The sequence below is a fragment of the Amphibalanus amphitrite genome, unplaced genomic scaffold (assembly GCF_019059575.1).
Source record: "Amphibalanus amphitrite isolate SeventyFive unplaced genomic scaffold, NRLGWU_Aamphi_draft 000349F_arrow, whole genome shotgun sequence".
Lineage (NCBI taxonomy): Eukaryota > Metazoa > Arthropoda > Thecostraca > Balanomorpha > Balanidae > Amphibalanus > Amphibalanus amphitrite.
The window spans coordinates 68,414-91,674 of NW_024881844.1; the positions used below are offsets into that span (position 1 = coordinate 68,414).

General features: G+C 52.1%; 1 protein-coding gene across 1 annotated transcript in view; it reads left to right on the forward strand.

Annotated features, from left to right (window-relative positions):
* LOC122389222 (protein unc-80 homolog) overlaps window positions 1-23,162 on the forward strand; it is a 66,865-nt gene extending 43,703 nt beyond the window's left edge. The window contains exons 30-62 of the mRNA XM_043381046.1: window positions 1,292-1,504; window positions 1,828-1,993; window positions 2,420-2,932; window positions 5,053-5,360; window positions 5,714-5,877; window positions 5,981-6,158; window positions 6,323-6,445; window positions 6,605-6,729; window positions 6,976-7,138; window positions 7,452-7,683; window positions 8,521-8,619; window positions 9,444-9,607; window positions 10,006-10,254; window positions 10,474-10,606; window positions 10,781-10,921; window positions 11,076-11,269; window positions 11,414-11,524; window positions 11,795-12,024; window positions 12,287-12,482; window positions 12,736-13,121; window positions 13,286-13,472; window positions 13,683-13,841; window positions 14,383-14,586; window positions 14,815-15,075; window positions 16,922-17,045; window positions 17,271-17,489; window positions 17,721-17,905; window positions 18,046-18,220; window positions 18,367-18,468; window positions 18,795-18,956; window positions 20,324-20,437; window positions 20,846-21,000; window positions 21,190-23,162. Coding sequence (XP_043236981.1) covers window positions 1,292-1,504; window positions 1,828-1,993; window positions 2,420-2,932; window positions 5,053-5,360; window positions 5,714-5,877; window positions 5,981-6,158; window positions 6,323-6,445; window positions 6,605-6,729; window positions 6,976-7,138; window positions 7,452-7,683; window positions 8,521-8,619; window positions 9,444-9,607; window positions 10,006-10,254; window positions 10,474-10,606; window positions 10,781-10,921; window positions 11,076-11,269; window positions 11,414-11,524; window positions 11,795-12,024; window positions 12,287-12,482; window positions 12,736-13,121; window positions 13,286-13,472; window positions 13,683-13,841; window positions 14,383-14,586; window positions 14,815-15,075; window positions 16,922-17,045; window positions 17,271-17,489; window positions 17,721-17,905; window positions 18,046-18,220; window positions 18,367-18,468; window positions 18,795-18,956; window positions 20,324-20,437; window positions 20,846-21,000; window positions 21,190-21,711 — 6,657 coding nt within the window. The 3' untranslated portion in view covers window positions 21,712-23,162. The remainder of the gene's footprint in view (window positions 1-1,291; window positions 1,505-1,827; window positions 1,994-2,419; window positions 2,933-5,052; window positions 5,361-5,713; window positions 5,878-5,980; window positions 6,159-6,322; window positions 6,446-6,604; window positions 6,730-6,975; window positions 7,139-7,451; window positions 7,684-8,520; window positions 8,620-9,443; window positions 9,608-10,005; window positions 10,255-10,473; window positions 10,607-10,780; window positions 10,922-11,075; window positions 11,270-11,413; window positions 11,525-11,794; window positions 12,025-12,286; window positions 12,483-12,735; window positions 13,122-13,285; window positions 13,473-13,682; window positions 13,842-14,382; window positions 14,587-14,814; window positions 15,076-16,921; window positions 17,046-17,270; window positions 17,490-17,720; window positions 17,906-18,045; window positions 18,221-18,366; window positions 18,469-18,794; window positions 18,957-20,323; window positions 20,438-20,845; window positions 21,001-21,189) is intronic.
* The last annotated feature ends 99 nt before the right edge of the window (window positions 23,163-23,261 follow it).

Consider the following 23,261-nt stretch of genomic DNA (forward strand, 5'->3'; position numbering starts at 1 on the left):
CCGAGAAATAGGGGAGAGTGGGGCACATTCGTGCAAAAAAATGAATAAATCCATATATCTGTTCGTCGGTTAGTGCAATGGCAAAATTGTTGATTGTAGTATGGGAAGGAACTATTGCAGATATTTTTCCTCTTTAAAAGTTATCCTCTAAAGTTATCGCTTCCATTAGAAAAAAATGACTTTTAATAACTCTGAACGTTTGCACGAAACTGCCCCAGGTATGGGGCACACTCGTGCAAGGGGTGGGGCACTTCCGTGCACCCTGCAAAGTTCGAGGAATTACCGGGCATTGCAAGACATTTACCAAAAGAAATTGGCAGGGGGTCCTTTCACTTGATTCCTTTCGACAAGAATGCATTACACAACATATGTAGAAAGAATGGGCTGGCCAACAAGAATGTGCCAACTGCCGGCCATCGACCCGCCTCCGTGACCTCTTCAAGGTCACGTGAATTACTTGTCACGACGTCGCAAGCAGCCCAGACGTAGTCAGGCGAGCGTCACTACTACAGATAAAGTCATAAATCGCAAAAACGGAAAAAAATATGGAGGAATGTGCCCTAGGCAGTGCGTACACGAACCTGCCCCACGACGTTATTTGTAATATATTTCAAAATTTCTTATTGAAAAAATGACAGTTTTTCAACAAACAAGTTTGAAGCAGTTCCGGGAATAAAGTGAGCTTCTTCGCCCCCAATTTTGAAAAGTTAAACCACATTTCCGAGTCAGGATCACGAAAATGGATGATATGAGAAAAGTTTGGAAAGCGCACGAATATGACAAATTTGCGTTTTTATCAAGCATGACAGCAGGTACAGTGTTGTCTTTTACAGTGAACGAAGGGCGGCAATGATAGACGTATTTTCATAATTTACCTTTAGCTCGTGCAGTCACTCATCTTCCCATAAACTGCTAAAAACGAATGTGCCCCATGCACGAATGTGCCCCACTCTCCCCTACCACCGGAGCCTCCGCCACCGGCCCACAGTCGGGGAAGCAATTCCGGGCGGTAACCTCGTTAGCATTTTACTAGCCACAGAACGTGGCCTGACTATTACGTGCGCTCTCTGCCAATGGGCTGCAGCGGTGAAATGTGGCCCAATTCGCCGGCGACGCGCTCTGAATATCATTTGTGTTAATTTGCTGGGAAACACCAGCTGGCCGGCGACACGCCTATTGATCTACAGCCAACTGCGTGATCTTAGAAAGGCGAGATACATTTTCTAACGGATAGTGAAAGTTATTGTATTTTCCTCGATAAGTTTATACCATGTTTTACCACCGCCAACAGCCGGGAGTGCCGGTGGCCACCCGGGCCTGCTTCTACCTGGAGTGCGCCCACTTTGTGCACCGTTGTAACAAGGGCCTGTGGCCGGCCTGGATGAAGCTCAACCTGCCGCTGTTCAGAAGCTCCGGCCCACTACACAGCAAACCGGTGACGGGCGCCAAGCGGACGCACGTGCTGCAGCGGGCCGCCGGCAAACTGTTCTACCAGTGGGCCGAGGTGAGCGGAGACGATCGCGGAAAATATGCATGACATGTGCCGACTGGTAGAAGCTGGATATATCATTTCTATTCTCTTTATTTTTTTTCTATAGCTTGCCGTGCTTTATTATTTTAGGCCAAGTATATCGATGCATTAAAAGAGGAACTAGGCTGCAAAAGGTGACCATTCTCTCCCTTCATCAGTTTTCTTGCACGAAATTTTGCTTATTACGAGGTAGCACTGCATAAACTAGCGTTAATATGACGCCTCCTCGGTCCTAACTAGCAGGCATGCTCGCGCCGAGTCATGAGCCGGACATCAGCCCTCGCCCCCGTTCTCAGGCGCTGGGATCCCGGCTGGACACAGTGCTGAGCGACGGCCAGCGTCCGGGCGAGGGTGGTGGCTGCGGAGGGGATGGCCGGCGGCCGGCCGACAGCGCTCCCCTGGACGACGCGCGCAAACGGCAACTGCGGCTGGACGATGACGAGGAGGATTTCCTGGATGAAGGTGATGTAGAAACTGTCTAAAGAGATCGATTGATGTCGCCAACGCCAGCAGGCTTTAGCATCATAAAGGACCAGCGTGTGTTTGTGTGTCATGGCCGTGTGAGCGCCTTATCTTGTGTGGCAGCCTTTGCTGCATTTATTTCTATTTTAATCGTTATTACACTTGCAAATGGGATTAGGTACCCTGCTGATGATACAATAAACAAAGAATGAAATATACACGATCAATAGGATGATCTATAATGCTAAATATCTGGCTTAGCCTTGGTTATATTTATATTTGGTGTGTTATGTGTAGTTAGTATGAAATTAAAGAGGCTTTTTTGCCACCAATGGAAATAGATATGCGAATAACAGCCTTTTCACGATGTTTCGCCGTGAAGTTTAGCTACGCCCTAACGGTGCACAATTTTCCATCGACCGACAGCCAGCGTCAACCCCACCGGTCGCGAGTGTCCGATGGCGCTGCGGTTCGCCTGCTGCGTGCTCCTCTACGAGATCACTGCCTTCATGCGCGAGACGTACCCGCTGCTGCCGCGCACCTTCCAGCCACCGCAGCGCGAGCGGGCGCCCAGCATGCTGGGAGGTTCACTGGGCGTGCCGGCCGGCTCGCGCCGCTGGAGCACCGCGCTCAGCAGCATGGGCTACTCGCAGACGTCAGCGCAGAGCCTGCAGTCCATTAGCGGCGACCACGTGCCCATCAGCAGCGAGCGAAAAATCAGCTTCGTACTCCAGGAGCCGGACGACGTCAGCCTGTGCTCCAGTCAGAACACCATCATCCAGGAGGAGTGCTCCCGCACAGCGCGCATCGCCGCCGGCGCGCGCAGTCACCTGCTGAAGCGCAGCGGCGGCCAGGGGTTCTTCAACCCGAGCTCGAGCATCCGGCGGCGGTCCATCAAACTGCGCCGGGCCGGCAAGGAGCGCGACCCGGACGCCGAGTGTGAGTACCGCTGGAATCGCCGTCCGCATAGTTTGATGCTGATTGCTGTCCTCCAAATGGTACTTCATTGGAACCTTGAGTTTTTTTCTGAGACTTATTTTATTTCCATTGGGTCACTCCGCACCCCATGGACTAGTTTCTAGTAAACACAACACAAATCTCAATAATTACGGAGCGAGCGAAGCGAGCGGAGTCTTACGTAGAATAACGGAAATTTCTGAGTATGAGCGGCCGGCCGTGGTCACGCTTTTGCGAGGCTTATATCTCAGCAACCACTTGACCGATTTACATGCGGTAATTTTTGTGGGGTAGCTTCATTCCTTCTACCAAGTATTGGACTATTCCCGATGCATGTGGGTGACCCCTTATGCACGCGCCACGTGCAAAACGAAGAGGTGTCACTTTTGTAATTGTTGCAATATCTCGGTAACTACTTGGCCGATTGCGCTGAAAGTTGGCATGTAGGTAGGCACCCACTAGGCACTACATATCCATGTGCCAGAGTTGGGGTGCTGCTGCACGTGCGCACGTCGTTAGGCGGCACGGGCGGACATCGATAGCAGCGCCTCTATCGGTCACTAGGGAAAGCTGGGCTGTAGGCGACGAAATACCGGCTGAGTTGTCACACGTTGAATAGGTTTATAGCCATCAGTCTTGTGAAAAGGTTGAACTTTTGCCTTTAATATTTCTACAGGCAATTTTAGAAGTGTCTTCACATGGATTACAAAACCGTTTAGATTATTGTATTCACTTCAAGCCTTCCCTATTGTTCTTGATGATGCGGGAACTATTTCTAATTAGTGTTTCTAGCTTAGTAAAAGAACATACTGTGCAAACGATGAAAAAAGCATGAATGGAAGATTTTAAATGCAATTTTCTATAAAAATTAATGGTAAATTCTCTACATATCAAGGAAAATGTGCATGCTAAATGATAATTTAAAGTTCTTGGGGCCAGTTGTTTTCTTCTTTTCTTACGTCGCCCCAATGGCCGCGAATACACTTGTGATAACGCCTATCGTGCAGGGGTCGTTTCCAGATCTCGAGAACGGCTGGACCGATGGCGCTCAAATTTGGTACATGGTTAGGGACCGGTTAGTAGGGTGCCGTGCAAAAGTCAGTTGGGACCCATTTTGCACGTGCGCACGTGCAGGGTGCCGCTTCCAGATCTCGAGAACGGCTGGGCCGATTGTGCTCAAATTTGGCACATCGCTAGAGACCGGTTAGTAGGGTGCCGTGCACAAGTCAGCTGGAGGTACCCCCTCGAAATTTCGCACGTGCAAGGCTCACCCTCTCGCTCGCTCCGTTAGTCGCCCCAAAAGGCGCTATCATGGTTACTACATATTCAGGATAGCCTTTTTACGGAGCGAGCGAAGCGAGCGGAGTCTTTCCTTAGATTAACGGAAATTTCTGAGTATGAGCGGCCGGCCGACCGGCCGGCCGGCCGTGCGGACGCTTTTGCGAGGCTTATATCTCAGCAACCACTTGACCGATTTGCATGCGGTAATTTTTGTAGGGTAGCTTCATTTCTTCTACCAAGTATTGGACTATTCCCGAAGCATGTGGGTGACCCCTTATGCACGTGCCACGTGCAAAACGAAGAGGTGTCAGTTTTGTAATTGTTGCAATATCTCGGTAACTACTTGGCCGATTGCGCTGAAAGTTGGCATGTAGGTAGGCTCCCACTAGGCACTGCATATCCATGTGCCAGAGTTGGGGTGCTGCTGCACGTGCGCACGTGCAGGGGTCGTTTCCAGATCTCGAGAACGGCTCGACCGATTGCACTCAAATTTGGTACACAGTTAGGGACCGGTTAGTAGGGTGCCGTGCACAAGTCAGTTGGGACCCATTTTGCACGTGCGCACGTGCAGGGTGCCGCTTCCAGATCTCAAGAACGGCTGGGCCGATTGTGTTCAAATTTGGCACATCGCTAGACACCGATTAGTAGGGTGCCGTGCACACTGCACAAGTCGGTTGGAGGTACCCCCTCGCAATTTCGCACGTGCAAGGCCCACCCTCTCGCTCGCTCCGTTAGTCGCCCCAAAAGGCGTTATACTGGTTATTACTGCATTTGTTATTCCTCACGCCCAACAAAGGCTAACTCTCTGTAATTCGTCACAGCCATCAAACGGGCGGACAGCATCAAGTCGCGGCGCAAGGTGTCGGCCATCAGCGACTGCAGCGCCACGTCGGACCAGCACAGCGGCGAGGAGTCGCCCGGGATGCTCAGCGACGAGCACCTGGCCGACACGCCCAGCGACGCCGACACGGACGACTTCACGGTGCCCGAGCACCTGCCGTGGCTGCGCGTGGCCACCGAGATGGTGACCGGGCTCAGCTACAGCTGCCGCCACCAGCAGTTCTGCCAGCCCAACTGCTACAAACGCCTGATGCGGGCCTGCAACAGGCTCGTCAAGGCCGTGAAGACGGTGAGGATGGCTGGCGGCCGGCGCCACCGGCTACTTGTGGCCTGTCGTACCGTAATGTGATTTGCATAGTTGGCTGCTGAATGAGGGCGAGGGAGACGCTTCGCGGTGGACTCAGCCTTTACTAAATGACCCATTCTTGCGGGGAATATATAATGCGCTGAGGCAAAATTTTGTTCAACAATCCGACCGGATATTAACACGCCATACTTGCTTGCATTTATTGGACGTTATCGAATTCGTACACCGCCATGCTTAACATATTGTAAAATAAAGCCCACAAACGCGTGGACCTTCAGCAGTTCCACCGGCTGAGCTGACTTCTCAATGCTCATGCTGACTCCTATTCTCGACAGGTGTACGATGAGGACCTGAGCACCAGCCCGTCCACCGAACACTCCAAGGGCAGTTCTCGTCAGAGCAGCCACAAAGACCGCTCCCGGCTGAAACGCACCGACGCCAACTCCCAGGGCAGCCCCATCAAACGAAAGGAGAGCGTCGGAAGGCGCGAGCGAGACAGGTAAGTGTGATGTGCGTGCCTCAGTTCGCGCGATGTGACTTACCTACGGGTAACAGCCGGATACAGAAAAGTCTAAAACACATGTTTCTGCGCCTCCGAGCAGGGTGGACCGTGTGCCGGAGGGCGTGTCGGGTCGGCTGAACACGGGCAGTCTGCACTTCTCCCGCGAGACGCTCGACTCGGACGTGGAGCGCGGAGGAGCAGACACCAGCTCCCTCAGCGGACCGGACCGGCGCGCGCCCAAGGAGGAGCCGCCCATCGTCAAATACATCACCTCCCAGGTCAGCCAGGGCATCTCTCAGAGGGTTTCTGGTCAGCGAAGCACCTTTTTAGCTCAGAGTGAGATCCACTGCTGAACAAAGGAAGTACATATTAGGAATGTTTAAAAAGGCAAGAATGCAGAATAGCATGTCCGTTACGTTATCCAGCCTGTATGCATTTCCAGGTGCACACGCTGTTCCACATCCCGCTGAACCTGCTGGCCAAGAGCGCCGTGGTGCTGTCGGAGGACGTGCTGTTGCAGGTGCTGCCCGTCACCTGGGGCCTCCTGCTGGACACCGATCACGAGGTGAGAGAAACTCAACTCCGCTCTCTTCATCAGCTCAGCGTTCACATTGAACTGCCGTGGACACTGCTAAATCCGATACGCTCATCGAATACATTACCTAGACGCTACAGTGAGGGAAAATAAACACAAGCGCATTGCTCACGCTCAGGTATTCGGCAGGTTGCGAGTGCGGCGGCGACCCTGTGTATACTATCGGCGGTGAAGATACCGGGCTTCACCAGCGACATCCTGATGCGCCACCTGCAGCACGACGACCCCACGGAGCGGGTTAACGCCATCCTCAGGTAGGTCACGGGCGAGAACTGTGCACGGGGTATGTTGAGGGTGGAATAGGCTTGGTGAAACGTTGTACTCTCGAGATGTGGTAGAATGACGCAACATCCAGTAAATCCTCTTGGACGACTCTGACACCCCAACTGGCCACGCCTAGAGTTGCTCTGCGGCGGGTCCACCAGGATTGATTGATTACCCCCAATTACCCCCAGAACCCGGGCTCCACTGCAGCTGTCACAAATCTCCCTTTGTCCCAGGTTCCAGGCGCTGTGGCGGTTCCGCTACCAGTGCTGGCCGAGGATGGAGGACACGGCGCACCTCGGCTTCAAGGTCCCCCCGCCGGGCATAGAGTTCACCCTCCCCTCACCCAAGATCGGCATCGAGGCTCTGCCCGTGGTCGACCCCTCCTGGATGCCGCAGGTACGGCAGCCGCCGAAACGGAAAAACTTGGATTCCCATAGCCAAACGGGAGCGCCGTTCTATTTCCAATGGCCATTGGCGATGAGAGAGAAACTGATAAAGCCTCACGAGGAGCTCATTTGAGAGGAAATATACCTTTTGGCTTTTAACGACACTCCTTCGACCTAAAACATACCATTTCACGACCCAGGTAAAGAGACCCAGATAATGACCCAGGTGAAGTCGGGGACGCAACGCCTAACGTTTCGCATCGTCCTACAGGGGAAGAGTAAAGTCGAGGACGCGACGTTTAACATTTTACATCGTCCTACAGGTGAAGAGTAAAGTCGAGGACGTGACGCTGAAGGAGGAGCTGCACTCGATCGTGTCGGCCGGCAAGACGCGGCGGAAGCAGCAGGCCGAGCTGGTGCAGATCGCCCTGAAGAAGGAGGAGGAGAAGAAGCGACTCGACAGGGAGAACTACCGCATCAGCACGGTGCCCGTCACCGGGCAGGCGGCGCACGAGCCCAGCTTCTACCACGTGGCTGGGGACGAGCATGACGAGGGTGAGCGGATGCCCGGTGCGGGTCCGGAGCGCTATCTCGGTGTGCGGGCCGGCCGGCAAGCCCGCAGGGACAGCGCGGCCGGCCGCGCTCGGCTTGGTCGCTGGGGCTGTGCTCTGCAGGCCGCTGCGCGAGTTTCAGTTGCTCGTGATTGTCGATTGCACACCATATTACGATTTTCTTTCTGGATCTCACATTTTATTACAGGAATGTTACACGAAGCTGAACACAATAACATTTTTGTAATCCAGTTTGCCTATCAGTTTCATCGTTTCTTTTGTCAAGAAGCCTTCAAACTCCCAACAATCACAACACTTTAATTATTAAGGTAACTTTAGACACTTAGCACCAAACGAAATACCAGTGGTCCTTTTACCTTTTCACCTCATTATTTGGCCTGTGTCCTAACCCATCAAAATTTCATGACCCCTTTTTAAATTGTGCTGACATGTCATTCGCACATGAACAAAATACATCATCAGTTTGACATCTTACAAGTGTCCTTTGCTATTGTGTATAATTTGCAGAGCTCTGGATGATTTTGGCATCGGTCTGATTGTGCTTATCTCGCATATCGTGTTTGTATATACCAATCGCTAAAGCATTTAGCTGGATCGTATGGCTCATGGACATGGGAGAACTCCGGTTTTTGAGCATCTTCTATGGTCTGTTTCGTATACTAGAAAATGTGTGTGCATCTAAGATTTACAAACTTAAGCATCTTCTAAGCATGCTATAGACGGTGATTTTTGTAGCTATGGCGCGAGCCAAACTTTTTTGATCTAGTTGCATGCATTTGGCACGTCCGCTCGTCTGGTCATACTGACAATGCCTTCGCAGGGAATTTTGAGCTGCGATCATCGGCGCTAGGCAACCGGGCGTCGGAAGGAAACTTCGACCACATAATGAGGTTTTATCAGCATTGTTACCAGATCGGAGGTTAGAACAATAAATGCTCCCTTCTCCTATCAGCATCGGGGCTACCTTAAGTTTCCTAGAGCTTATCTATTGCCCTTGAGAAAAGTGACACATCCGCAATGAATGTAAAGTTGGTCATCTTTCTCAAATGCTCTTTAAAGCTGAACACTTTATATTTAATTGCAATGACTTCTGATGATTGTCAAATTTCTTTTTAAACGTCCAGCGCACGCTTCTGAATGCCTGCCTACACCATAAAGTATGTATGTCAGATTCATTTCATCCGAACATTCTGCCATAATGGGCGATGGGATGTCCTGTAGGATGATACATAAGCTGCACGTCAAGGTAGGAGACCATCCTGACTGAATTGAGTTCCCTCAACGCGCGAGCCATCAAATGGCGTAACATTTACTTGCCTCTTCGAACCTCTTTCGTTTCACCTTACCACATGCGATTCTATGCCCGTACCTTAGCCGTTGCCAGTTCTGAAGTTAATATGGAAATAAATGTCGTCTGTCGTGCTAATTGTCCTATATAGATGTTTGATTTCTTGTTTCCGAATATGCCCGTGACCTCTGATGTCAAGTACTATTCTTCAGTCATGTTTCACATTTTTCACCCCGGCTGATATTTATCTAATTAACCGCGTTTACCCTATCAGACACCCTTCTGGCCTCAGAGTGATCTCGTCATCCGTTTTGACCCGTGCCTGGACCGTCCCCATCCGATCCCGACACTCGTCTGCCCCCCGCGCCGCCGTGACCAATCGCCGTGCCCCCCTGTGCCTGTGACCGGTCGCTGTGCCCCCTGCACCACTGTGACCGATCGCCATGCGCCTCCAGCTGCCGACGAGGAGCCGACGGACGTGCTGCGCGGCTCGCACACGCAGTCGGCGCCGCAGATGTTCCCCTCGTGTCTGTGCACGGCCGCCACCAGCATCATCGCGCTGCTGGACGACACGGCCGTCACGCCCGACGGCATGGCCGTCTACTGCGTGGCGCAGCGGGTGCGTACTGAGGAAGGCACTGCGTGGCGCAACGGGTGTTTATATAGGGAGAGTGCTGAGTGGCGCAGCGGGTACGTATAGAGGGGGGACACTGCGTGGCGCAGCGGGTGCGTACTGAGGAAGGGCACTGCCTGGCGCAACGGGTGCGTATAAAACGCACTGCGTGCAGACGCCTGCCGTGTACGCTGCATCAAAAAGTGGCCGATATGGTATTGAGCAGCTAGCCCTTCATTTTTTTTTTCATTGCTAGGCACATTTATCTAACAAGTCTGTTGTAGATTTTGACAATTTGGTTATGACGGATTAACCAATTTCATCTGACTCACAGGGGCATGGCCGCATGGGCCTATACGACCGGCATGGTTTTGGATGCTGACCCCGGTATCCTCCGTCCGCAGGTGATCTGGAAGTGTCTGGTGGAGGACAGCGCGCTGTTCCTGCGCCACTTCCTGGAGAAGCTGACCCGCGAGCGGCAGGAGGTGATGCTCCAGTACCTGAGACGGCTCATCCACACTTTCCCGATGCTGCCCGCGCAGACGGCGTTCGCCCTCTACAACTACCTGGTCGGCTACATCATGTTCCAGATCCGCTCCAACTCCGAGTTCGCCACACAGAACATCGCCAACTCACTCACGCTGTTATGGCAGGTGTGTGCAGAAACGCGCGGGGCACGCGGACGCCTCAAACCATCATCGCTAAATGTGTGAGCCGTGGTGGATGTTAGTGTATCGCATAAATGAGAAAGCTAATCTGGGTCAACAATTTTCTGCAATCGATTTGATGTGTGATATCCTATGTCATTCGCGTCAATTCAGTCTGGGTCTAGCAAGGCACGTGGACTACCCCAGGTTTTGTTTCGTACACAGGTTGTCCCCGGTATCCAGGGAATATTGTTCAAGGACTTGAAGCAAATCTTCCGGAAGGAGCAGTGCGACGCCACGCTAATGTTGACGGCCAACGTCCCGTCCGCCAAGCGAATCATCGTACATGGACCTCAAGGTGAGGAAGCATCTCTACCGCTGAAGTGAAATGTATGTTTAATTGTTTGTGAAATTACGAGCTTTCTCGTACGTCCGCTTCACCTTAGAAGCATGGTTTGAGCACGATAAACGATGACCTTTCATCGAGGCTTCATTGGCATTGACTAGGTTGAATTTTCTTTCTGTCCGGCAGGTCCGGACGCCGGCGGCATTCCGTCCCAGTTTCCGATCCAGGAAGACACCCAGTTCTGTCAGATTCTGACTGAAGCACGAGAATTCTTCAGCATTCCCGAGCACGAACACAGGTCCTACTTTCTGGTGGACCATAAGACAGGTAATATATGCAATGAAGGACGTTCGGCCGGTAGCCCCTTCCGAAATCGAGGAAAACTGTGACCATTTCATCGAGTTTTTCATTACAGATGACCTCAAGGAAAATGTTAAAACAAGAAAAGCATCATCGAATAATGGTCTAATATTTATTTCAGGCGTGATTCACAACCCGAAGGCGTACGTGCGAGATTTCTACTTCTTCAAGCGGTCGCAGTACCCGCAGCTGAGCTTGATCCACATCGATCCAGAGGAGGCCTACAACGCCATGCAGAACAACGTCTTCTACCTGAAACTGCTGGAGATCGGCAAAACGCTGAAGAGCCTGGCGATGCTGATGAGACCGGATCAGGTCAGGATACAAGTCTACACATCTCGTTAGAACTAGAACTGCCAAGTGTCATGTCTCAAGTAAGGTAGCATGATCATGTAATCTTTGAACTGTTGCACATCCAGTGAAGATGGCATAGAGACAAAGTTATTCGTTTCGTTTCAGGTGGCTCAGCGAGTGTTCTTCCTCCATGAGGAGCTCACCAAGCTACCAGCGTTTCCTCGCAAGGCTCTGGAGACGGACTTCCACTTGTACAAAGGAGGACACCTGGGAAACGTATGCTTGCCGATTACCCTCAGCCTATGTCATTAATCGTATGAAGAAATAGTATGCAATCCTGACTACACATGTCATTAATCTGTGAACTGTTGGTCGTTAGGTGCATGAACTTCAACTCAATGTGTACAAATTACAGTTATTTACGAAGTTTTATTGGCAAATCGCCACTGTACTGATCAGTTATTACTCGTAGCACGGACACTATTGACATATACCTACTAGCATGTCACAAGACACATATCACATTGGATTGTCACCGCCCCACAGGAGCTCAAGTGTCTGGACAGCATGCACAAGCTGATCTGGGTGAAGATGATGTCGCGGATGTTCGAGGGCATGGCGGGCAACTTTGCCTACTCGGGCGATATCCACCTGTTCATAAACGTGGTGAACGGGTGCCTGCTGCTGCACTGCGAGGACAGCGCCATGCTGCGGCTGGTGATGGCCACCTACATCAGCGCCGCGCACCAGTTCAAGAACGTCTTCTCCAGTAACGGGTGGGTCGGTACAGAGGGAGTCAGTCGTGGAATGTTTCGATATCTGCTACATGATCGTGGAATGACCCGAAATTTCACGGGAAAACTGGGCGTCTACATGTTTACAGATGATGGACCCAAAGTCGCTTTACTCATGCCGATTTACTTCCCTTATTGGATAATTTTTGATACACAGCTCTGAGCTCATGCGAGGAACATTTAGGCGTTCTCCATAAGCACAACACAACGACTGACATCGTTCCCGTTGACCGTTTGTCCTCAGGTACCTGCTGATCATGCCGACGGTGCTGCAGGTGTACAGTAACCACCAGTCCAACTCGCTGCTCTGTCGTACCGTAGAGTTCATCTGCAAACAGTTCTACGTGCTCCACCGCAAGCCGTTCGTGCTGCAGATGCTCGGCAGCATCGCACCCATGCTCGACCTCAACACAGACCTGCCGTTCGCAGACGCCAACAAGGTAAGGCCGCTCAAACGCTGTGCCGATGTTTTTCAACGTTGACGTTGTACTTACTTGTACTTCATCAAATCTCAATGACGTATCTAGAAGGGAAAAATTTGTTTGTAAATTAATGAGGATTGCCAGTTGCTGTAAAGGTATGCTATGACAGAATACATATACTGCATTTTGTACATCTATGATTTGATTCTATATTTTCTAATATCATGTGAACAGAGCAGTCACACTGACACGCTACTATCGCGATGTCCAGATTCAGCCGGACACGCTGTTCAGGCTGCTCATCTCTCTGGAGACGCCGTCTCCGGACCCGCTCAACTGCATCGAGCTCGTCTCTGTCGAGAAGCCGCTGCGCGCGCTCGACTTCTGCTACCACGAGGAGACGGACGACGTCACCATCATGGACGTCATCAGCCTGTGCGTCACCGTGGTGGCGTACGCGGCCGACAGCCGGCGAGCCCACCAGATGCTGAACGTGCTGGAGGCGGTGATTCCCTTCTACCTGCGGCACGTGGAGCGCATCTCCAGCGTGGCCACCACGGCGGGCCCGAAGGCAGAGCTCAAGGGCGAGAAGGAGGTCATCCACCAGCTGGCACTCTCCATTAAAACGCTGCTGCACAACTGCGAGCCGCTGGCCAAGTAAGACGTGAAGGCGTTGGGGATTTTGTAAATGCAAGCTGCTCAGTCCTCACTGGATATCTTTCTCTGGAATAACGTATTCTTTGTTATTATGAATCTTTGGCAGTCAATCTCATTGTCCTGGGTCGCCGGGAAAGCGACTGATAATGTCTTCCCATTCACAGAAACTACACCGGTCCGACGCGGGGCAGTACAGAGTTCAAGACGTCCAGTATGAAGACGTTCACCCGGACAGCGGCGCAGGAGACTCACAACGCCGCGCTGGACCTGGACGAGGACTCGCACTCGCGCATGTTCGTCAGCGACACGAGGAGGACCAACTTCATGGAGCGCGACATGGAGGACTCGGAGGTAACACACGCACGTCTCTCGGCTGAGCAGCGCGCGCAGCTTGCGCCTTTCGATAGTGCATTAGGCACACACTTGATGAAAATGTAAACATAAATAAGCAATGATCAGTGTAGCCAAAAAGTTTCCAGCTCACTAAATGTGAAAAAGCTAACGTTCACGAATGTTGTTTTTCTCTTAAAACTATTTGAGCCAGCTCAGCGTGGTTCGCAGGTTCTCCGTGAGGCGTTCCGCCGTCCCCGGGACACGCTGCTGAACATTGTCGCCGAGTTCCTCTCGCGCTGCTCAGCCCGGCTGCACGAGCTCAACAAGAAGCCCGGAGCCGGTGTGGAGACCAAGCAGGTCGAGCTGTTGGATGCCAAGTGCCACAGCGTAAGTACTACAGTCCACATAGGTACTACAGAGCTCCTGGCGGCCCGAGATTGAGCCGGATAGACTGGAGAAATACGGCCGAGTGCAGGATGGCGACGGCGACTGGCTGGGTAGGCTGTGCCGCGGGACGCCAGTGCACTGCGGAACAGCATCCACTCCGGCGGCCCCGACGGCCCGGCCAGTCCCGCGTGGCTCCGCAGACTAGAAATGAAAGCTGGTGCAAATGAATAGCAAATAATAGCAATGGATGAAAAATCCATTAGCAATCATCCCTGTCTTCGTGCGCTTAGTGGACATATTCAAAACGCTATTCCGAACACGTAAAAAATCGGAACTCAATTACGATATGCCGTTTAATTTCCACGAAATTAGTCATGCATGCTGAATTTATAACCATTCCAATTACATGCAGATAATCTCTATACCTATTCAGACATCAGGCAACTAACATGATTGCATTCATTTTCAGCATCATATGCAGTTTCAGCCTCTACCACTTCTGTCTGTTTCTGACGTCGCGCGTGTGTTTCTGTCGCCGCAGCGTCTGGCCGAGATCGCCCACAGCCTGCTGAAGGTGGCGCCGTACGACCCGGAGACCATGTCCTGTCGCGGCCTGGTCAAGTACATGAACCAGATCCTCACCTACCCAGACTGGTCTCAAGAGGCTCTCAAACCCACACTCATCATCATCATGCGACGGCTCGAGAAAGTCTTCACCAAAATACTCAAGAAGAGCTTCATCAGGGTAGGTGCTTTGAGTTCCATCATCACATAATTGACATGTGTATTGTGTTACGCAAAAGATCAAACTCCGTATCTGTACTGTTATGAACGGATTCCTACCGTAGCAATAATAAACCCTGAATGTAGCTGAGTCAATCTGTAACAGAAGTGAGCTTCACCAGCTACAGCCGACGTGAATGCACCCCGTCACATGTGACAGATGCATCCCTCGCCTCTCTTTTGTTCACAGCGTCACACGGACTGGGTGGCGGCCGCCAACCTGCTGAAGGGCGTCTACACGACGCTCTGCAAGTACCCGTACATCGCCCACCTGCCGCCGCTCAAGGCGCTCATCCTCGTCTGTCAGGCGCTGGTGGTAGGCGAGAGCGGGGTCACCACCGCGGGCGAGGGCGCCGCCGCGGACTCGGCCGCCGCCGTCCACTATCCGCCGCCGCAGCACTTCGCTTCTACCGTGGTCCGGCTCATTGCCATGCAGATGCTGGCCCAGGGGGTGAGTGGAAGGGGAGACAGCGGAAGGTGATGGGGAAGAAAAGGCGAGGGATGGGCGCTCAGCTGCGGAGCTGGCCGGGTTCTTGGTGTGCCACTCAGCTTGCGGAGAGTTCTTATCTGCACACAAGAGTTCATTTTTGCATTGTCAACTTTCCATCAACAGCCAAAGGTTTCGCCACATAAATGCAGAGCACATAATGGTCATGTCCGGTCAGGCTGGCTGTCTGCAGAGCAGGGGTTCGGCCGGCGCCGCAGCGGTACGCCCGCACCTGTCGCCTGTCCCCATGCCTGGTGTAAAGAGAGGGACGCGGGCCAGTCTCGCGGCACTGTTTGCCTTGGATGGTGTTTTGGTCACCCGGTTGAAGCTTTGAAGCCGCAATGTCAGTTTGAAGTTGGCGTAACGTGTCTAGTTGTCTGGCTTGGTTGGCATATAGCCTCGTTGCTGGTGCGCCCTAAAACACCAAATCATCATCATCATGGCTTGGTTGGCAATTTTCGGCTCTGCTTGTAACGCTACGTTGACGGGAGGATCTGCTGCTTTGTAAGCTGCTGGCCGCGGCTGCTTCTACTCAGCCCCTGAAGTCTAACAAACGCTAACATAACTGGTCTGGTGTTTCAGATGTTTGAGCACATATCATTGGTGAGACGATTAAACTAGCATTGAAATGACAACTCGAAAAAATGCACATTAGATGATAGAACATAGACTAACCCAAAGCATGTCCTGCCAAGATTTGATGTCTAAACATGATCGTGTCTAGACATGGCACACTTTACATCAAAACATGCAGATTACAGAAAAATCAGGTACCGCATATCTATTAGCTGTACCAGTTACCCGCAATCTTCTCGGTGTTTATATTTCTACAACATTGTCTGATTTTCATGGCTGGACATGTATGGGTCTAAACAAATCTCCGATGAATACTGAATAATCTTTATAAGTCTGAAATCCTCGCATAACTAATGAAACACATGCATTGAAATGACGGCATTCTTCAGCGTCACAGTTCGTTAGCGTTCTTCCTGCTTCTTCCCGGAAGGTGTACCTCGTGCTGTACTGGGCGCCCGCGTGGGAGCTGCCCCGTCTCCCCGGCCCGCTAGAGCATGCGTGGTGACCTGTTGTCGGTAGTTGGTGCTTGTGTCTGCCGCCACGGTATAAAGTATGCGCGCGGAGCGCTGCCACAGGTCCTCGCATCCACATAGACGCCAGAATTAGTGCATTTTAGCACCTGATAGTGCAAACTAGTGATAGTGCATCTGGGAAATATTTAGAAAATCTTGCAGCGTCACTGCAGTGTTGCAGCAACATCAAATTACGAAACTCGCCTGCCCACTTCATTGCACTTCTCCATACCCCACTGATACCCACTCATGAAGATCTAGTTACAAAAGCTCCACAAGTTATGTACACTGAGACAATGAGACAACACGGTCAAATATTTTAATTGCTTTTAAGCCAACAACAGTTTGTTAAAACCACAAAAAAACAACAGTGTTCGATTGCCAAAGTTTCTTAATTGCACATTCTTATTCGCCTTCTCGTTTGGTTCATTCAGCTGCAGTTTCTTTTCAATATCTTCTCCAGCAAATTGCTGAGAATAGAAACGTATTGGCTTTCGTACTTCTGAAATGGCAATCCACATGAAAAAAATAGTATGCTCTTCTCAGCTTTATATTGCCAACAACGAGACAAAAAAAGAAAACCTGTATGACTATCGCGCCAACATGCATGAATAACAAACGCTACGATCACATGTGACTGAGGAATCCCAGCAGCAGCGTCCGACGCGTTTAGAGCGACTAGTGACCTATCGTGACTGGCGCGCCCGTGCCCGTCGCCGCAGGAGGCCCACTCGCTGGAACAGGTGTGCGGCGGCAGCTCCGTCTTCCCCAGCGCCGAGAAGACCGAGAACATGCTGATGAACCTGCTACTACCGCTCTGTCTCCGCGTCGGCTGCGGACGCACTGGTGAGAAACTCCCAATGAAGGAACCCGATCCTCGTATAGCTCGATCGTACCTCCCTTACACAATGTCAAGAACGCAAAAACACCGAATTAACTTCCAAACTTAACTGCCATCTGCTCTAACCGCAGGTGAAAGATATACTCGGCAGACGTGAAAGCAACAACACCGAATTAACTTCTAAACTTGACTGCGAGTGCGGCCTCCACTAACCGCAATACTCTCGGCAGACGTGCCCAAGATGCGCCAGGCGGACATCAGTTTCGCACTGACGGTGATGCTGCACGCGCTACAACCGCCCGCGTCCACCAAGGTAGCCGCCGCGGGAGCGGGCGGCGGCGCCGGCGCCGGCAGTGTCGCCAACAAGACCGAAGCCGGCCTTTTCTCCACGAGCGAGACACGCGGCCACAGCACCGTCCGACCGTCCATCTACTCCGTGGCATTCCTCGGTATGTCACCGTACCAAAACTGAACTCAATCTCAATCCGCACTAAGCTATGCTTAGTGCGGACTCTGATTCCTTAAATCCGCCCATTCAGCCATTCGGACTAAATTTATTTAAAAAAAAAACTTCTTCTCCGCAATCAGCCTCTCCTTAGTGTATCATTCCTCTGTGCTCAGTTAGTTTCTCAAAAGAACCATACGTGGGCTGCAATGAAAGCATAGTTCTGTTCCAACAGGTCTGAAGATACTTCTGATATGTTTTGAGAAGAATCTGGCCATGGACTGGCACCGGGTGGCCCGCACGGTTCAGGAGCTCGGCCAGCAGGGCTGCGGCGGCCTGGCGCTCTGGGACTTCCTGGACTTTGTCGTCACCTACCCGACACCCGTGTTCGTTCTCCTGCTGCCCTTCATCGAGCAACACGTGAGAGAATATCTCTAATACTAATTTAAACGGGCAATGTGGAGTAATACAATGGATCAGCTATTACAGATTGGTTCATCATCGCGGCAGTACAGACGACAGTAAAACCGCGGGTTGATTTGCGTCCTTTCCTTTGCCAGTTGGAGTCGCCGACATACGACTTCGCTGACGAGGTGCACTTCAAGCAGCTGATCAGGGAAAAGCTGGCCGGGAACCAGGAGGAGATGCCCAGGATCAAGTCGAAGGGCTCGGTGCTGATGGAACTCGCACACGAGATGAAGCTGGTCAAAGAGGAGATCGCCAACTCAAAAACAGGTTAGCTGACCGTGCGAATCGTCTGTTCTTGGATATCAAGACAAAGGAATCTTTTGCAAATGTGGATGCAATTTCGCCCAGGATGGTTGTCCCTGATAAATATGATTTAGCGAGCGCTTCTTTTCTGACCGATGGCTGCGTTGCAGGGGATTTCGACCACCGGAAGTCGGTGGTTGTCGACCTCCATAGCGACTTCCGTTCTCGCCTGTGGACAGGATCCGTGTCGGAGGGACCCAAATCATCCAAAGGTATGACCTTGCCACTGTAATATAGATCCATACAATTCAAAGGTAGCGGATAAATGGGAATAACCTTGAGGACACGCAACTAGATGTTTGACATCAAACTAAAATCAACACCACTTTTCCTATTCTTCTGCTCAGATGTTGCACGACAAGCCACTAACCAGGCCTATCAGTCTACCATTCATAGTCATACGGGTGAATCATCGATTGTCTTGCTATTGCACTGCCACTAACCCAGCTTCCATAACCCACTAACCCCGGCTGTGACGGACCGGAGCGACGCCCTGCACGGTGCCGACCTCCCCATGACCCGGGTCCGTTCGCGGCAGTCTCGAGCCAGCGCTCCCTGCACCGCGACGCCAGTGTCAAGAGCGAGAACTGGCCCCAGCCGGCCGGCCAGCGCACCATGCGCGTGTACTCGATGCGCTCTCGGGGCGCCGTGGAGCGCTTCCTGCGGCGGACCAGCTACGCCGGCTCCGAGGACCGGGCAGGTGGGGTTCGACGGGCTGAGCAGCGGCAGGTGGGGTCCAGGGAAGTGGGGGAGGGGGAGGCAAAATGGAGTTTGGCGGGCTGCACACAAAGGCGGTGGGATCCGGTGGGCCGCCCGCCTGGGAAGACTGGGAACCGGAACAGTGCCGAAGCAGGAGGAACCGGAGGACACTGCATACCAGAGACTAAAGGGGATGGTTTCCGAGACCACAGACCGGTGGGGAAGCACCCGCACAGCACGTTGGACCTCTGAACAGATCACAAACCTACACACGACAGACATCAATAGGAGAATAAATCATCATGATGAGCATTGGTTCACGAATTAAGTATTAAATTTCATGAACCCACAATCACAGGCTTTGTGAAATTTCACGCAAATGCGATCAAGCTCACAAATTATTCAGCTGTTGCATGTCATGGGTATAAATAACCACGGGAGCAACGCTGTAACTGGTGGGTCAACTGGTTAGTGGGTAACAGTGGAAGTGAACAGCGTGGGTAACGAAGTGTGGGCGTTCGGTAGGGACACACATCGGTAAAATGCATGCCGTAGTTGATGGTCGGTGTTCACCTAAACTCAAGCTCTATCCAAGGCATTCTATTAACTAGATCTCTCCACTTTCTCTTCACTAGAAACACTGCCTTCGGTGTTGGCATCACATTAAGATGAGTTTTGGCAGTGCTTTTTGATTGTCAATGTTCACACTCTAACAACTATTAACTAGAAATGGAAACGCAAGGTGGTGTGGAGTCGGGATACTAATGCACTTAGGTAGCCTACCGCACATAAACTGTCACTCGTATTCGTATGGACTTCCCGTCCCGCTCTCACAGTTTTCAGTGCTGTGTTGACGTTGACACATACGGTGTCGTTTAGTTCACGAATGCCAGTTCGCCGCAATCTGATCCCACGGATTGGCAGTCTGAGAATGTTTGTGGTGTTGATGTCCCCAAAGCTAAAATAACCTACAAATAAACTCAGTGATTTGCCACCACTAGAAGTACCAAATAAACCAGAAGCGACCGGCTTAAATGACAAAAAGTACTCCCCCATTCACTGGCCCTGTAAAATCATATCTGGTTACCAATGTCCCGGACATTGTCAACCAAAAGGCCACCGTCCGAGCCAGTGTGCTCCCCGTGCTGGCGCCGGTCGTTTCTGTGGCTGTTCCCGGTGTCTGTCGGGACCCCGGCAGCACGCCTCGGGTCCGGACCCCGCCTGGGGGCAGACTCCGACCAGCGCATGACCCACGCTCTCTCTGTCTGTCTCTGTTCTGCGTCTGCGCTGTCCGCTGTCACTGTCACTACTGGTTGGCTGGCTGGCTGTGGCTGCCCGTTACCGCTGTCGCTCGCCGCCCGCCCGTAGGCGTCAGCGACTCGCGAGCCGCCACCTCCGAGCCACGCCTCTACAGAAAGTCGTTGTTTGTAATGCGGAAGCGCGGCTCCCGGCCCAACGCAGGCGACTCGGACACCACGCCAGGTTTGTCCACCGAGGCAGTCTCACACCAGCCAGGTTTGTCCGCCGAACGGTTCTTCAGAGGCCGTCGGCGCTTCGAGCGAACGATGGATGTTTCTCGACGCAGGATCGGAGAGACTTCAGCTAGAAAGACGCAAGGTAGCCGATATATCAACTAAAGGTTCTTGGGGAATGCCTACACGCTTGAGAGGTTAAATAAAGTCACCAGTTATCCAGGAAGTTTAAATAAAACGCCGAGCAATTAAAAGCTATAAGTTGCAAAGATAATCGACTAACTAGCCCAGCTTCTGCTATATTCAAAATCGGCAGCAACTATCATCACATGTCAATCATGACCTAGGAAATGCCGCCTCACATAAACTATTGCCAATGCAAATCAGGGGTGCCGACTCCCACTCACGACCGTTGCAGGTGACTCTGCGACTGACCTCGACCAGGCGCTGAGCAAGGGCTCCACGGAGGAGGGGTCGACCGCCCGCCCGCACCGACACCGGCTGCAGCGCCAGAAGGCGCAGAGCAGGAAGACGTTCCGCTTCAGGAAGAGCCGCAGGGGAAACAACTTCGAGGTGAGGACAGACTACCGATGCCTTGTGCAATTTTTCAATCGCTGACTAATTCTCACGCCAATAAGACCCAATTCTTCATTCTTCAATTTCATTTTGCTAGCAAAATACGAAACACTAAGACCCGATTCTCTAATACCCTGCTCTCGATGCGACCCCTATCTGACCGCGTCTGCTGGTCCCGGCCGCCAGATGAGCGCACTGGACGACCAGAAAAGCGCCGGCGACGAGGACCCCGAGGTCGGGCCCGAGCAGATTGCCGCGCAAGACGACGACGACGACGCGCCCTGCGAGATCCCCGAGACCATCGACGAGGTGTCGCTGCCGATGTCTCCCCGTCCCCGTCCGCGGCCGCCGCTGTCGGAGTCGGCGGCGCCGGCGGTGGCCGAGCAGCCGCCGATCCTGAGCGACATCAGTCCGACCAGCAGCAGCGCCGCCTACCGCGAGAGCCTGTGGCTGGACGAGGCCGACCTGTGCCAGCTGCAGACGCTGCGCGAGTCGACGCCGAGCCAGGGCAGCCCGGGCACCACGGCGGCGGAGGTGAGCAGTCTGCCGGGCGACCTGTCTCCGGCCAGCGGCTCGCTCTGCTCGGACCACACCGAGCACACGGCGCTGCTCAAACCGGCCGCCGTCACCGCCACCGCCGTCACTGTCTCCGGCGGCTCGGCCACCTCACTGGAGCAGCCCACCAGCGACCAGAACACGCTGATCTGAGCGGCCGGCCAACCAGCGACCAGAACACACTGATCTGAGCGGGCGATAGCGACCACACGCCCTCAGCTGAGCGGGCAATCAGAACACTCAATCTGAGAGGCTGACCAGCGACTGAATTAATTGGTTTGAGCGGCCAACTAACTAGAGGCCAAACATCGATCTCATGAGTCGATCAGAGAACAAGACACCCTGGTCTGAGCGGCCGACCAGAGACAAAACTCCAAACTCATGGGCCGACCAGGAAACAAAACACTGATCTTACGGCCGACAAGGGAATAGGACATGCTGGTCACAGCAGGGCGACTTAGGTCATAGACCATTCACGTTTGACCACTGAACATCCACATCTTAAAACTCAACCTTGACCAGACGTCGCCCTAGGGCTGTCAGAACGACCAACATTTTCACAATAGGAGGGGACTAAGAGGTTGTCATAACGGTGGTTAATGACTTGGGAGACTAGCGAGTTCAGGTACCTATGTCTGTGGAAAGTGTGAGTTTGGTGCTGTTCAATGGATCGTCGCACGGTACGGCGGTCCCGGGGCCATAGAGTGATAGACTATCCGGCCAGTGTTGCTGTCGAGGCCGGCTCTATCGCCTGGTCAAAGGTGTCTGTCACGGATGGGCACACGTCCCCAGCACGCCGAGAAGGTGCTCCAGCCAGCCGGATATACCCGGGATACGGGAGTACTGTGCTGAGTTTGTTGGGCGCCATCGCGCCGCTCGGTGTTGGTTCTCAGTGTGCGAGCACAAACATTTATGACTGATGTTGAACAATGCTGGAGTTTAGTGAGATATCTATGTTAGTGAAGTCGTGAACGTGTCTACTGTCCAGTTGTGTCGGAAATGAGCAGCTATGTTCAGCGAAATGCGCTTATTTTATTTAGCTGAAGTATATGCTGAGCTGTTATCGTTGTTGGGCGTTAGCGGTGAGTGAAAATGAATGTGCCAGTCAATGTAGCTGAAGCAATGTTTATAAGCATACATCATGCGATGTGCTCTCGTTGTCAGGCCAAATATCGTGCGATGAACATGATACGCCATCGCGGTTTTTGGGAGGAGAGATTATCGTCCCGAATGAACTGCCCGTAGCACCTATGAGAAAAGTGACAAAAGACTTAAATTATTGTAATGATATAAGGAACACAAACATTGCGGCAAATGGTGTTCCTATCTCTGCTCGGAATTATCCTGGATTTTGTCTGTACTATCCCATGGTAACTGTCGGCTCTGCATGTATACTGTATTACTGTGTGGCCATTCTGCCGCGCAGATGTATACACGAAAGTCTTGAGTGCCAAAATGAGAACAAAAACAAGCGTTCTCACCATATCTAACGAGCTACAAAAATTAAAAAATGTATGCATCGTTTGGAGACAGAAAATGGTCGTTGAGAATAAAACTTGAATGAAATGATATGCGTATTGTCAATAAAATAGTCATAAAAACGACGACACCCGTTCTGCGATACAAAAAAATATGTCAGCTTCTCTAATTACCTTTACATCATGCGCCAGGCAAATAACAGGCATTAAAAGCAATATCAGTAT